The 16,252-nt window shown below is 39.1% G+C and overlaps 1 protein-coding gene across 1 annotated transcript in view; it reads right to left on the bottom strand.

Moving 5' to 3' along the window:
* Positions 1 to 16,252, bottom strand: part of CUL5 (cullin 5) — an 88,952-nt gene that overhangs the window by 53,495 nt on the left and 19,205 nt on the right. Inside the window, exons 2-3 of the mRNA XM_035008851.1 lie at positions 15,813 to 15,922; positions 3,280 to 3,379 (exon numbers count right to left, since the gene is read on the bottom strand). Of these exons, the coding sequence (XP_034864742.1) occupies positions 3,280 to 3,379; positions 15,813 to 15,922 (210 nt within the window). The remainder of the gene's footprint in view (positions 1 to 3,279; positions 3,380 to 15,812; positions 15,923 to 16,252) is intronic.

Here is a 16,252-nt window from a genome sequence, read left to right as displayed (position 1 = left end):
TAGCAATGTAGCATATGGATGGCAACAACAGTTAACAATACTGTATTGAATATTAGAAAGTTGATAAGAGATTTTAAAAGTTCTCATCACAAGAAAAAAAATTCTGTAACTATGTGTGGTGATGGATGTTAACTAGACTTACTGTGGTGATCATTTCATAATATATACAAATATCAAATCATTATGTTGTTCACCTAAAACTAATATTATATGTCAATTACACCTCAATTAAAAAAAAAAACTTACACACAAATGTTCCTAGCAGCATTACTCAAAACAGACAAAAAGTAGTAACAACCCAAATGTCCACCGATGATGAATAGATTAAAAAAAAAATGTTGTACAGCCATACTACGGAATATTATTCAGCCATAAAATGAAATGCAATACGGATAAATACTACAATGTAGTTGAACCTTAAAAACATTATCGTCAATGAAAGAAGCCAGTCATAAAAGGTCACATATTGCATGATCCCATTTATAGGAAATGCACACAACAAACAAATGCATGGAAACAAAGAAGATGAGTGGTCACCAGGGTTTGTGGGGAGTGAGTGGGTCATAGGGGATTAACTGCTAATGGGTACACAGTTTCTTTTTAGGGTGATGAAAATGTTTAGAATGAGTGGATGATGGCTGCACAACTTTATGAATATACTAAAACCCACTAAACCTTATACTTGAAGAGGGTAAATTTTCTGGTATGTAAATTAAATCTCAATTTTTTAAAAGATGGCGGGGTCTATTTCTCCACCACTGGTTTGGGCTGGTCCTGTGATTGTTTTGATCAGCAGAATGCAGATGTGACACCGTGAGACTTCTGAACCAAGATCTGAGGAAATCTTGAAGATTCCACTATCACCTCAAAAGCTGGGTTCCCCCAGAATGGGAAACCACCTGAGGGAGAAAGGCCCAGGTGAAAGCCAGCACCAAATACCAAGTATGTGAGAAAAGCTCTCTTGGATCATCCAGTCCCGGCAAAGCCACCAGCTACCTGCTGGCACATTAATAAGCTTAGAAGAAATGAGGTGAGCCTAGGCCAAATTGCTATACAGAATTAATGAGCAAAAAAAATACTTATGTTGATTTTTTTTTTTTTAAGATTTTATTTATTTATTTGAGAGAGAGAGACACAGCGAGAGAGGGAACACAAGCAGGGGGAGAGGGAGAAGCAGGCTTCCCGCTGAGCAGGGAGCCCGATGCGGGGCTCAATCCCAGGACACTGGGATCATGACCCGAGCTGAAGGCAGACGCTTAACGAATGAACCACCCAGGTACCAAAATTAAATACCCTAATAACTTGGCAAGCATTGTACATTTACTTTTTACTTCCCATTTTGTCATTTCAAATAATACTATAAATATTTTAATGCATATGGAAACAATCTGTCCTGTTTAAGAGATCTGATCCTCCTAACTAGATAAGCTCAATTAGTCTAATAACTGACTAGTAAAATAACTCACAAAGCTAAATCTTCTTAAAAGTTTAGAAATCGGGGGCGCCTGGGTGGCTCAGTTGGTTAAGCGACTGCCTTCGGCTCAGGTCATGATCCTGGAGTCCCGGGATCGAGTCCCGCATCGGGCTCCCTGCTCGGCAGGGAGCCTGCTTCTGCCTCTGACCCTCCCCCCTCTCATGTGCTCTCTCTGTCTCAAATAAATAAATAAAATCTTTAAAAAAAAAAAGTTTAGAAATCGGGGGTGAATGGGTGACTCAGTCAAACGTCTGCCCTAGGTTCAAATCATGATCCTGGGGTCTTGGGATCAAGCCCTGTGTCAAGCTCCTTGCTCAGCGGGGAGCCTGCTTCTCCCTCTCTCCCTCTACCTGCCCCCAACTTATGCTCTTGCTCGTCAAATAAATAAAATCTTAAAAAAAAAAGAAGTTGAGAAGTCATATAGCCATGTCTGGCATTACTATTCCTATCATTTAAACACTCTGAATTAGTGACACTAAACCTCATCCTCAGGGTCTTACTAAAGTCTACATTCCAGATTTCAATGGGTCATGTTACAATGAAACACGTATTTTTGTTTTGTAGTGTGAAGTATATTTTTTAACATTTGTTAATGATATCTAAGATGATGACTGTTTAGGAGCCCATTTCCAGAAACTGAAGACTAAACCTCTATCAATTTGAAATAAACATAATTTATATTATCACTGAAAGTCATAAACAGGTAAGATGATATGCTTCCCAATGCATTATTTCTAAATGAGTTCTGGAAAAGTATACTTTTGATTCAATTGTGATAAAAAAGTATTTATTTTTCTAAGCAAAGTCTGAAAATATAATTTATATTCATTAAAAGAGAATTTTCTATAAAACTTTTTTTTTTTTAATTTTTCATTTATTTGATAGAGAGCACATGCAAAAGAGCATGAGAGGGGGGGAGGGCAGAGGGACAGACTTCCCACTGAGCGGGTGCCTGAAGTGGGCCTCCATCCCAAGACCCTGGGATCATGACCTGAGCCAAAGGCAAACGCTTAATCGACTGAGCCACCCAGGCGCCCCAAAACTGTAATACTTCTTAAAAAATTATTTATCAGGGGGCGCCTGGGTGGCTCAGTTTTTTGAACATCTGACTCTTGGTTTCACCTTGACTCGTGATCTCAGGGTCTTGAGATTGAGCCCTGTGTCGGGCTCTGCACTCAGCACAGAGTCTGCTTGAGATTCTCTCTCTCTCCCCTTTTTCCCTCTAATAAATAAATAAAGTCTTTTTTAAAAAATCATTTTTCAAGATGACAGAATTAATGGTGATATCAAAACATTTCATTTTGTAAGTAATGCCCCATGTGACATGAATCTTTTAACATCATGGTGTTGGCTATGAGCAGAATTAAATATGTAACAATCAGGTACTTGACTTCAATTAAATATGTAACAATCAGGTACTTAAGATATTGAAGATCATATACAGAAAAAGAATATATATAGAAACAGCACTTTTAACTGAGGATAATGATGTACTGTCTTGACAAAAATGTCACTAAGGGGGAATAAACAACCAATAACAATCAGCTCATTAAAAAATTTAGTGAACATGGGGCGCCTGGCTGGTTCAGTCAGTAGAGCTTGTAGCTCTTGATCTCTGGGTTTTGAGCTACAGTCCCATGCTGGGTCTGTAGAGATTGATTAAATAAATAAATTTTAAAAAACTTTAATCAGCAAATGTCAAAAGTCAATGTGATATTTTAAAATTATTTCTGGGAGTCCTACATCAGAAAATACAATATTTTCTAAATCTTAAAATAAACTTAATCTAAAGATGCAGAACTTACTGCCTGTGCTTGCTTGATAAACTCAAGAATATCTTCTTTTAAAGCCTGATGAATTTTTGCTGGACCTTTATCATCCCAGAGACAGACTGCATGCACATCCCTGTAAAAATAAAGCAGGTAAACAAACGTGAACACTAGAACAAGAACAAAGACAAAACTCACATCAAGTTCTGTGTGAATACAGTTTCCATGGACCATGCTACACCCAGCTGAGGGTGGATGAAACCATTCATAAGAACCACAAATTCTTTGTAAGTTATCTAACGTACACACATATTTGTTTCTACTTTTATTTTACTTTGTCATTGTTTTCCTCCTTAAATCTCTGCTATTTACTGTTTATCTTTAATTATAAAAGCATGCTCCCATTTTTAAATCCCACACCCCATGGTTAACCACTATCAATTTTTTTCATGTAAAGTATAAATTATTTTAATTCTTTACCACAATATATATAAACTATTCTCTTTAAAAAAAATTAGTCATTTAAATACCAGCAAGTCTCTTAGCTTTCCCCATATATTCATTATATTTACACATGAATTACCACTGTATCTCCTTTGTTTAACTAAAACAAAACAAAAACAAAAGCTCTCCTAAACTGGTATACAAAAACTCTGAACTTATAAAGCTGACAGTATATTTATTTAATAGTAATACAACATGTTCAAAAATTAATTTCTCAATTACCAAGTTATAGAGTAGGTAAACTAACAAAAGGATAGAGTCTTATTATCGAGGATTCTTTTATTCAAAAAATGTTCCCCAGTGACTCATGTAGTATCTAATGGGGTCCCTGCTATAAAAAATGTCAAAGGAATCAAAATACGAGATCTCCAGAATTGTAACATTATAACAACGGCCAAATAGTTTGTTTTATATCCAGATTCTCAGGGACACCAATCATTGTAACTCAATGTTCTGTCTGTATATTATTAATTTGAACTTGCTTTTGTCACCTGTTAAATTTAGCTTTCAGCTTAAGAGTGGTATCTAGCTCACTGCCTAGTATGCAGCGAACACATAAATATTTGCTGAATAACAACATAATCCGTAACATGTGATTGCTTACTATGCACCAATTACTATTCTAAGCTGTTTTAATTCATTTAACCTTCACCGCAACTCTGAAGGTAGTACTATTTTTTTTTTAAAGATTTTATTTATTTATTTGACAGAGAGAGAGACAGCGAGACAGGGAACACAAGCAGGGGGAGTGGGAGAGGGAGAAGCAGGCTTCCCGCCGAGCAGGGAGCCCGATGCGGGGCTCGATCCCGGGACCCTGGGACCATGACCTGAGCCGAAGGCAGACACCTAATGACTGAGTCACCCAGGTGCCCCAAGGTAGTACTATTTTTATCACCATTTTACAGATGGAGAGACTGAGGTAAACAAAGGTTAAGAAACATCTCTAAGATTACAAAGCTAGTGTACAGTGGACCCAGGCAGGTGGGCTCCAGAAGACACACAAAACCATTTCCCCAAACTTACTCCTGCGCTTCTCCAAACCAACCATTCCACAAACAGTATCCAAAGTGAGTCTCTGAAACAAATCACATCATATTAGCTCCATATGTAAAACCTCCAATGGTTTCCCACTGATCTTTGCATAAACTGTGAAATGGGTAACTGACCCCTCTGCAATCTCACCTCATAACTAAAGGAATCCAGAGGCTAAAAGAAGAAACTGATACAAAATAGGCTGATACAATTCAGTATGTGTACGACTACTGTGCATATAAACGCAAGATGGTTCAGGAACCCAGAAGAGGGTGAGAGCCAAAGGGAGAAGCTGAGAGGTAGTGAGGGAAAGGAAGGCTCCCTGAACGAGTTGCTTTCCTGAGCTTAATCTCAAAGAACAAGTAGGAGTTTGCCAGGCAAAGGTGTGAGGTGGGTAGAGAAAGGGTATTTTATAAAGTAGCACTATGAGTACAAAATTGTGTACTCTCCCTCTCCCACTCCCCCTGCTTGTGTTCCCTCTCGCTCGCTCGCTGTCAAAATAAATAAATAAAATGTTTTAAAAAAAAAAAAGAATACATTCTCTTGGAATATATAACCAAAGTGCTTGTATTTCGTTTTTTTTTAAAGATTTTATTTGAGAAAGAAAGAGAGCACCAGACAGAGCGAGCAAGCAAGCACAAGCAGGGGGAAGGGCAGAGGGAAAAGCAGGCTCATGCTGAGCAGGGAGCCTGACGTAGGGCTCGATCCCAGGACCCCGAGATCATGACCTGAGCCTAAGGCAGACGCCTAACCGACTGAGCCATCCAGGCGCCCCAACCAAAGTGCTTTTAAAAAACGACATGTTGTAAGCAAAATTCATTTTAACTACTTAACTATATACAAAAATCAGGGAGGGGGGTGGGTGGGAAAGGGACAAAGTAAAGGTTTTTCAAAGGTTTTAAGGCAATAGAGAGAAGGGCAAGAGGTAAGAAGTAGTCCAAAGGTTTCACCTTCCTTGGGTACAAAGAAAGTAAAAGAGAAAGTGTGACCCCGGTATAAAAAACAGGTATTTTGCTTTTGATTAATAGTAACACTATATGCTTCCGATGGAGAGTGAGAAATAGGAATGTAACCACTAATGGAAGTGAACTTTCAAATTAACAAAAATAAACAAAAAATGAAGAAACAAGATTAGCTACTAACTGATAAATTTAGAGAAGCAATAAAACAAGAAAGCAGTTGTAACATTAAATAGGAACTCAGTAAATTATCCCATTAGAAGACAGTATGTCCTTCAAAAGGACAAACAGTGTTATGATTTCCCTTATACAATGAACTTGGAATAGGCAAATTCATAGAGACAAAGAGCTCTGATCTTCTGTGTGGGATGATGAAGACGTTCTAAAAGATGGATAATGTTGATGTTGGCACAACATTGTGAATGTACTCAGTGCCAATGAATTGTAAAATACCACTGAATTCGTTCAAGTGGTACATTTTATGTAATGTACAATTTACCAAAAAAAAATTTTTAAGGGAAAAAAAAAAAAAGACAGTGTGTCTTAAGAGATAACAGGCAAACACAAACCAAATAAAGCAGGGTGGCAATATTAATATTATCCAAAGAGGAATTTAAGGTTAAAAGAACTAGAGAAAAGAAATATTGTGTAATGATAAAAGGCATTATTTATGAAGATATATCCAACTATTTACATTATTTTTGTGTTACTTTTGATACATATACATATCAAATATATATATGTATCAAAATATAACAGAATGATTCAGAATGAAAGAACTTGATACAAATACAATGGAATACTTAAAACATCCTGCATTTAGCTAAAACATTAAATTCAATTAACAGTGGCTCCGATTATTACGTTATTTTTCGTAAATAACGTAGACAGAAGTCTAGAGGTAGACAGCTGCTGGTGTCTGGTCAGAGACTGAGAAAAGCATCTTTCTCTCTCCACTGTGCCCCTTTAGCACCTCTTATCCCTGTGAGGGTTTAAAGGTGGAAAAGGAGGACTGCGCTAGGTACATTAGTTTAATTAATCTGAAAAGCAAAACCTTTCTCAGAAGCCTTCCTGTAAACCTATCTGCTGGAATTGCGTCACATGATGACCCAAACAGCAAGGGAACCTGAAGAAGTGAATATTACAATATGCAGCCGCATGGAAAGTACACAAGGCACATAAAACCAGGAATGGGTGTGGCTTAGCTAGTCAGCAGTGTCTATCCCAAGATCTCTTAACATTTGAAAATCTAGACCAAAAAAAAATTAAGGACAAAGAGGAATTTAAAAATACAATCAATAAATAAGATTTATTAGAGATTCTCATTACAACCATCAAAAAGATAATTTTTTCGGGGCGCCTAGCTTGCTCAGTGGGTGGAGCACGCAACTCTTACTCTCAGGGTTGTGAGTTCAAGCCCCACATTGGGTACAGAGATCACTTAAAAATGAAATCTTTAAAAAAGAAAAAAAAAATTTTTTTCCTAAGAGCATATGCACCCATATAAATTTTTTAAAGATATTTTTATAGGCTATTTCTCTGATCATAATCTATAAGTAAGTAAGTAAGTGATCAAAAAAGACATCATTATTAGAAAGTAAGTCCCTGGATAATGCATGGATTATTTTAAAAAATTTACTAACAACCGAGAGAGCAATAAAAAGGAAAACATTTCATACTGTAAAACCTATGGTAACAATAAAAGCAGTATTAAGAAAAAAAAAGTATAGGCTTGAATGCTTTCATTTGAAACAAAAAGATAAAAGAACTAAGAATTCATCTTAAAAAAAATAAAATAAAATAAAAATAATTCAAAGTAACCAGAAAGAAGACATTAATAAAGAAACAAATCATGGGGGCGCCTGGGTGGCTAAGTCAGTTAAGTGTCCAATTCTTGATCTCAGGGTTGTGAGTTCAAGTCTTGCAATGGGCTCCATACCCAGCATGGAGCCCACTTAAAAAAAAAAAAAAAAAAGCAAATTATGGATCTGATAATGAAAATAAATTGAATATTATTCTTCCCAAAGAACTAATTTTTGCCTTTTCCTTTTCTCTATTGCACAATTATTTTGTATTTCATAAATTTTGGCTTTTGTCTTTCCTTCCTTATACTTTCCTTAGTTTTTTTTTTTTTTTTAAAGATTTTATTTATTTATTTGACAGAGAGAGACAAGAGACAGCGAGAGAAGGAACACAAGCAGGGGGAGTGGGAGAGGGAGAAGCAGGCTTCCCGCCAAGCAGGGAGCCCGATGCAGGACTTGATCCCAGGACGCTGGGATCATGACTCGAGCTAAAGGCAGACGCTTAATGACTGAGCTACCCAGGCGCCCCTTTCCTTAGTTTTAATGTGCTAGGCTTTGTCCTCATTTCTTGAAATGAGCACACAGATCACTGACTTCCAACCTCTTTTTTCTAACATGCATTAAAGGCTATAAATTCCTTAGCACCTCTGCTTAGGTGGATCGAACAAGTTTTGATACGATGTACCCTATTAAAGTAATTTTTAAAATTTGGTTAGATTAGAAGACCAATAAAATGGATCAACTCCTTAAAGACCAGATTAAAGAAAAATATGTAGGATTAGGGATGATACAAGATATACCCACATGTACAATATAAATATACTACTTATCGGGCGCCTGGGTGGCTCAGTTGGTTAAGCGACTGCCTTCGGCTCAGGTCATGATCCTGGAGTCCCGGGATCGAGTCCCGCATCGGGCTCCCTGCTCGGCAGGGAGCCTGCTTCTCCCTCTGACCCTCCCCCCTCTCATGTGCTCTCTGTCTCTCTCATTCTCTCTGTCTCAAATAAATAAATAAAATCTTTAAAATATATATATATATATACTACTTATCATGCCATGGAACAAATTTCAAAATCTAGAGGAAAAGGAAATGCAGTGTGCAAATAGACAATTTGTCTTAGTCCCAATTTTAAATAGAAGGTTTCCAATGTATCACTATTGGGATGATGTCTACTGCTAGAATACTTGCAGATGACCTTTATCAGATTAAAGAATAATTTTTTATTTTTCCAGTTTTTTAAGAAACATTTCATGTTTTTTCATCTACTGAGATTATCAATTTCTGATATGATTTTGCCTTTTTCTATTTGTTTTCTGAGTTCAATTTTCATTTTATTTCCTCCTACTTTTGTTGATTTCTCTACTCAGCTTTTGAATTTTTGATTCAAGATTTCTTAAATTACCCCAAATGGTTGGATGAGGATACCGAGCTCAGTTTGGAGCACTGCGTTCGTGTTCTGCTTCCTAGCTGGTTTCTGTGGAACCATTTTTAGAGCTAAAATGTTTTGGCTTCCACTTTCTTATAATTTTGGATGGATCATGTCTGCCATTTTCTATTTACGGTCATCCTAACATCAAGATTCCTAGTTTAGGAGCACCTCCTTCTGTCTAGTTTAATAAAAGCTCAATTTCTTAATGACCAATGTTGGTAACAGAAGAAAGGGTACCTATTTCTGCAGGATCCTTAAATCCTCTAAATCCTTACCTGTCTGAAAATATGCTTATCTTGTCTTAAACTTGATTACAAACTTGACTAGAGAATACTAGGTTTGGAATAATTTCCCTTCAAATATTTAAAGAAAATGTTTCATCAACCTCCTACATCCAATCTGGCCAATGAAAAGTGTTGGGGACAGTCTGATTTGTTTGAGAGTTAACGGTTTTTCCTCACTGCAAGAAAACTAGGATATTTTATTTATCCTTGGAATTTTGAAACTCCTTAAAGATGTATCTCAGCATGTTTGCTAGCACTTTCAGTATTAAGACTTGTAGGGATAGGTGGGAAGGGACAAGAGTTTCCACCTGGGGAGTTTCCACCTTGTATTTTTGGACTATACCCTCTCCTCTACGATTTCTGTGCTCTCCTTCTGGTACAAATCTACCCAACTCTAGATCTACCTTCCGTATCTCTTCATTTCTTTTTTTTTTTTTTTAAAGATTTTATTTATTTATTTAATTGACACAGAGAGAGAGAGAGACAGCGAGAGAGGGAACACAAGCAGGGGTAGTGGAAGAGGGAGAAGCAGGCTTCCCACAGAGCAGGGAGCCTGATGCGGGGCTCGATCCCAGGACCCTGGGATCATGACCTGAGCCGAAGGCAGACGCTTAACGACTGAGCCACCCAGGCACCCCGATAAATTTTCTTAAAAATAAGATCTTGGGGTGCCTGGGTGGCTCAGTCAGTTAAATGCCCAACTCTTGATCTCAGCTCAGGTCTTGATCACAGGGTCGTGAGTTCAAGCCCCATGGTGGGCTCTACCCTGGGTGTGGGGACTACTTAAAATAAATACATACATAAATAAAATGAAAATAAAAATAAGGTCTCACAAGTTGAAAATAATTTATGATTTAATTCTGGCTTCAATTTCATTAACCAGGGTCAAACCAAATTAAGTGTCAAGAGCAGTAGTTCTCAACTGAGGAACATACCATCCCCACAGAAGCTCATTTGGAAAAGTACCACAGCTTTTTGTTTGTTTGTTTCACTAATGAGGGGTGGTGGCGCACAGGGAATGTCCACTACTAGAGTCTGAGGGTGAAGGTCAGAGGTGATAAACATCCCACAATATGCCAGACAATCTTTTATAACCACCTAAAATGCCAAAAGCTCTCTTACTTAGAATCAATGATATATGAGAAAAAAAAGGAGCAAACAGTCAATGGAGTTTAATAACAATATTTTAGTACCTCAAATTTAGAAAGATAAAAGCAACCTGTGTTATTAATTTATGTGATCAAACAGGCTAAAATTTGACAGGGTTTTTTTTTTTACAATATTACTTTTAAAAGATTTATTTTTAGAGAGAGAGCGGGGTGGGGGGGCAAAGGGAGAGGAACAGGGGAAGCAGACTCCCCACTGAGCACAGAGCCCAATGTGGGGCTCAATCCCACAACCACAAGACCATGACCTGAGCCAAAACGAAGAGCTGGACACTCAAATGACTGAGCCACCCAAGCAGCCCTAAAATTTGAAAGGTTTTAATTAATGTAGGTCTTGCAATTTTGGTGATAACATGTTAAGATATACAAGAATCCTTTAACCTAAAAGGACTACATATTAAGTTATCTTGGGTAACTCCAAGGAGATCAAGGATTTTTAAAAATGATGTGATGAGACCACTAACTAGAGCAAGTACAAAGGTACTGACTATTTCTGCTTAGAAATGCACTTTAAGCAGGGAACACCATCACATTACCCTTCTCCCAGTCAGAAGTGCCCAGAAAACAAGCATCATTCTAGATGATAAATGATATAATCAACACAAATTGACAGAAACAAAACAAAAAAAACCTCACCACATTCAACATATTATTCATAAAATAGTTTAATCAAATAATTTAAGAAAAATATAAGTATACATGAATGCTATGTATTTCTAAAAGGGCTTAGGTGTTTATTGAACTTTAATTTTTCAAAAGGCAGAATCATGCATATAAGTTAATATTATGCAACAAGTTCTACATTAGGGAAATTAGATTTTCTTATGTGATAAAGAGAAAAAACGAGAACAGCCTAATGTGTACGGATTATTCAGTCACACATCTACAACTCCCGATACAGTATTCCACTAGAGCATACACAGAAAAGTTAGAGCAGGTCTGAGACCACTATCCTTGGGAAGATGTGCTTGCAAGGCTGGCCCTTGGCTGGTATCTGGGAACTTGGACTTTGTGAAGGTTCTGTTTCCTGATGAGAATCGCTCATTGTGCCTAAATGTTTAGGCAAACAATCTGATTTATGTTGAATATCTGCTTTTCATCTAGGAGTCTGGGACTTCAGTTCATGTCAGGCAGAGGCTACCTATGTGACAGCCCCAAGTTAAATCCCTGGACACGGTCTTTAATGAACTTCCCTGCAGACAGACTTCCACACATGCTGTCACAATCAGCTGCTGGAGTCTCCAGTGTGACTCCAATGGGAGAGGATGCTTGGAAATATGCGCCTGGTTTCCCCTGGATTTGCCACCCACACCTTTGTTGCATTTTACTGTAATAAATCATAGCCATGAATACAACCATATCTGAGTCCTATGAGTATTCCTAGCAATCACTGAACCTCGAGGTGGTCATTAGACTGCTGACACAATTGGTGTCAGAAGTGGGATTCACTAGACCAGCTGGGACTCTCTGAAACATGGTGAGAGCAATGTCTGATAAAAGTAAGGATGAAGTGATTGGACGATGAACCTCTGCTGTTTGGGTGGCTATAAAGTCACCCATGGTATGAAACAGCAGCTGAGTTGCATATGTTTTAAGAGAGAAGGGTTACCTAGGAAAGCTGAAAACAATAGCTCTAGCCCCTGGAGAGTTAGCTCGCTCAATCCCCTGGCTGCTTTCAGCCATGCCAACTCTAGTGACCTTGGCTAACACCTTTGGTTTTGTTCTTGCCTCCAAATGGGAAGAGAAAAGGCCCGAAGTTAAGCTTTGGGTGAACCAAAAATGTCAAATGTTGGCATTATTCTCCCCCCGCCACCCCGAGCCATGAGAAAATAATATTTAAGTCAGATCCTGGGGTGGGAGAAAGATTTAGATAAACCAGGGGAGAAAATGCTGGGGGTGAGGTGCGTGCAGGGAAAGGAAACCACTTGAGCTGTTTCTTCAGCCCAACGGCTGCTGCTAAAGCAATCCCTCCAGGCCCCTTGCATTCCAGCCAGGTTCTCCCAGCAACTCTAACATTAATGTCAATGGTGCTAGGGGTCTGAGTAAGTGTATAATGGGAAGAAAGGGGAGGTTTAAAAGATGGCTTTGTATTTTGTGGCTATGGCATCTGGATGTATGATCAAGAAAGATGTAAAATGTTATATGCTTGTACTTTCATAAATGCTACAGAGATTGCACCTATCAGGAAAGGCCATCCCCCAAAAAGTTAGTGGACACAACTTCCTTGCCTTAAGCTGCTGGTGAAAGGATTGGAACTTAACGTGTTTGAACGGAAAAAGTGATATTTACTATTATTTTTACCTATTGGTATGTCTGAGAAAAGAGAGACAACATAAAAACAAAGGAAATCTTCAGATAGAAATACACTTTTGGAGTTCTAAAAAGCAGTTTTTGGGCGCCTGGGTGGCTCAGTTGGTTAAGCGACTGCCTTCGGCTCAGGTCATGATTCTGGAGTCCCGGGATCGAGTCCCACATCAGGCTACCTGCTCAGCGGGGAGTCTGCTTCTCCCTCTCTCGCTCCCCCCTCTTGTGCTCTTTCTCTCTCTCACTCTCTCTCTCAAATAAATAAATAAAATCTTTAATAAATAAATAAATAAATAAAAAGCAGTTTTTGTTTTGTTTTGTTTTTAAAGATTTTATTTATTTGACAGTGAGAATGAGAGAGCATGAGAGGGGGAGGGTCAGAGGGAGAAGCAGACTCCCTGCCGAGCAGGGAGCCTGATGCAGGACTCGATCCCGGGACTCCAGGATCATGACCTGAGCCGAAGGCAGTCGCTTAACCAACTGAGCCACCCAGGCGCCCCATAAAAAGCAATTTTTAGTGGCCACTGAGCTCCTGTGAAATCAGATGTCTGACCCTTAGAGGCTGATGATTTTCCAGCCTGATGTGCATGTTTCTGAGCAAGTCAATTTGGACTCTTAGACTGGTAAGATAAAAAGGCCTTACTTAGCAAAGTCCTGCTTGTCATTTGGACTTGGAACACGACTGTCGCCATCTTGGCTTTGCGGCTGCAGAAGAAAAGTTGCTCTTGTTTAGCATCCTGAATTCACAGATCTTAATTGCCCGGATCTGATTCTGAGCTGAAACGTGATACTGTCTGTTACTGGCTGTTTCAAGCTCAACATAAGCTGTGCTGAACTAAAGCAAGCACATGCTCAGTGAACAGGACTTTGACATGAGGACTGCTGCGGATTTCAGATACCCTTTGCAGAGCTGTAAACTGAAAACACCCTGGATTCTGCCTGGACCACCTGAATCACTCCCAGATGCCTACAGAGAAGGGCTTATTCTTTGATGGCGCCATCTGAAGTCAAGCAGCTGACTGGTCTATTTATCTGATACAGACACTAACTGCCCCCTAACTTGCAGTGACTGCCGAAAGCTGCCAATGGGAGGGCAGGGACCCCCCTCACAGACTGGACTCCTGACGCCCTCTCCGCGAGGTCTCACTGTTACTGACTCGTGTTCAGTTTTCAACAATGGATTAATAACAACCTGGCTCTACTTCCCTCACCTTCACCTCACCATCCTTGTGCATACACCTTAATAAAACAACCTGGTTGTTAAACACAGCTGTCTCCAGAAAGGAGTGGATCTTTTCTAGGCTGCTCACTACATAAATGATCAGGACAAAGGCACGGGAGGTGACATAAACCTACCTTAAAATTTTCTAAACATCTGGGATTTCATCCAGACCAATACCCAAACACATCTTTCTAGTTAAAGGATATAAAAAATACTTTTCTGTAAAAATGCATTTGCTCCTCTTGCAAGTCCACATGATTGTGGGAAAAAATTGAAAATTTGTCATTACTGAATGGGACACACTGGTTTTACAAGAAAGAAAAACAAAACACAGCACCTGAGAAGGCAAAGGAGAGGAGGAAGACATTAATGATTTTTTGTTTTTCAGAATGATTCTTCAAAGCTTTGCTCTCCTCCTGAAGGCAAATTCCCAGCACTGGCTTTCCTCGCTGCTGTGGGTGCTCTGAAATCAAACCCAGGGCTCGGAGATAGCAGGGAGCAGCCAACTCCTACACTTTCCACACAGAACCCTTCTAAACATCATCCACACTAGTGAGGCAAATCCACTGGTCACGAATAAACAAAACTATTTGGGACTAATTTCCTTCAGGCAGTTCATCTGAAAACAAGGCCTGAAATGAATTAACAGAATGGGAATGAGAACTCTAGAGCTAAAGGTCCTCTGGGAGGAGGGAAACGGGGGGCCTTGTTACGGTATACTACCTGACCAACGTATGTCTCTCTTGGAGTACCCTAACAATCGTAAACTTTTGTTTCTGGGGTACCACATATGCCCTCTGAGATTATACTTCTTCATGGTTGTGCTCTGATGACCATGACACTGCTTTAACCCTGGAAAGCTTTCAGGTGCGTTTCAACTTAGGGGCCAGAGTTGCACTGTGCCTGAATTGACGCCTCCGGCCGTGTAAAAAAGGTTCATATAGAAAGTGAAGGAGAAGGGCGCGTGGGTGGCTCAGATGGTTAAGCGTCTGCCTTCGGCTCGGGTCATGATCCTGGGGTCCTGGGATCGAGCCCCACGTCAGGCTCCCTGCTCAGCCTATTTTTCCCTGTCCCTCTGCCCCTCCCCCTGCTCATGCTCTTTCTCTCAAATCAATAAATAAAATCTTAAAAAAAAAAAAAAGATAGAAAGAAAGTGAAGGAGAGAAATCCACCTGGTTTCCTAAAATAAACTTCATGGTTGATGGGATTTATTTTCACTAGCTAAATCTAGGACCTCTAAAGACATAACTGAGATCACTACTATGGATTGGCCTTACCTTGCCCCGTCGTATCCTACTGATAATGAGTTAACTTTAAATGGTCAACAGTTTCCTACCCTGATATAAAACTTTCCTGATGGCAAGAATGTCCCACTGTGCCTTAAATGTACAAGCTATATGGTTTACATTGAACACCTGATCTTTCTGAGAATCTGGAATTTGGGCACATGCCAAGCAGAGGCTATTTATGTGACTAGTCCCCAGTAAAAACTCTCATACTGAGTCTGCAAGAACTTCTCAGGTAGACAACGTATCACATTGGTTGTCAATTCTGTTGCTGGAGAGACTATCTCCTACGTGATTCCACAAGTACTCTGGGAAGCCTACACCTGTTTTTCCCCACACTTTATCCAACGTGCCTTTCCTTTTTGCTGCTTTTGCTTTGTATCCTTTTGCTGTAATAAACCACAGCTGTGTATGATGGAGTCCCCCTAGCAAATCACTGAATTCATAAGAGGGCTTGGACTAATAATAATTGTAAACAGGTAAACAGTCCGGTCTAAAGTGAGCATTCCATTTGGGTATAGAAATGCATCACCAAATTTCCTTTACGTTAGCAAAAAGTTAGAGTTAATAGATTACTTACGAAAACAGATCAAACCACTGCTGTTTTGTTACAGATTCCTGGCGTAAAAGCTTCAAAACAATCGGGCGCATGAAATCCCATTTGTCTTCAAACTGAAGTGAACCTTTATTCTTAAAAAAAAAAAAAAAAAAAAAAAAGATAAAAAGTAGTTTAATTTAAATGCAGCTAAATCAGAAGTGTCCGTTATTTTTGCCTTTCCAGAGTTAACTAGAGAAATGCAAGGTTTTCAATTTAAAACAACCAGTTTTCCACAATGGGATCCCTATGAACCTAACGTGGTTCCAAGAAATCACAGGAAGACACCACGAAAAAGAAACTTAACTGTACAAATGTACAAAGAACTTGGCCTTGCCCAAGGGGAAGGTCTGGTCTTTGTCCTTGACTCGCAGCAGGTGATCTCTGGGCCCTCAGACTGTGTGTCTGAGAAGAGAGTTGTTGTT

This window comes from Mirounga leonina, unplaced genomic scaffold (genome assembly GCF_011800145.1).
Source record: "Mirounga leonina isolate KUSES-001 unplaced genomic scaffold, KU_Mleo_1.0 Mir_153, whole genome shotgun sequence".
Lineage (NCBI taxonomy): Eukaryota > Metazoa > Chordata > Mammalia > Carnivora > Phocidae > Mirounga > Mirounga leonina.
Note: the sequence above shows the minus strand (reverse complement) of the source record. Positions and strands in the feature narration are given on the sequence as shown.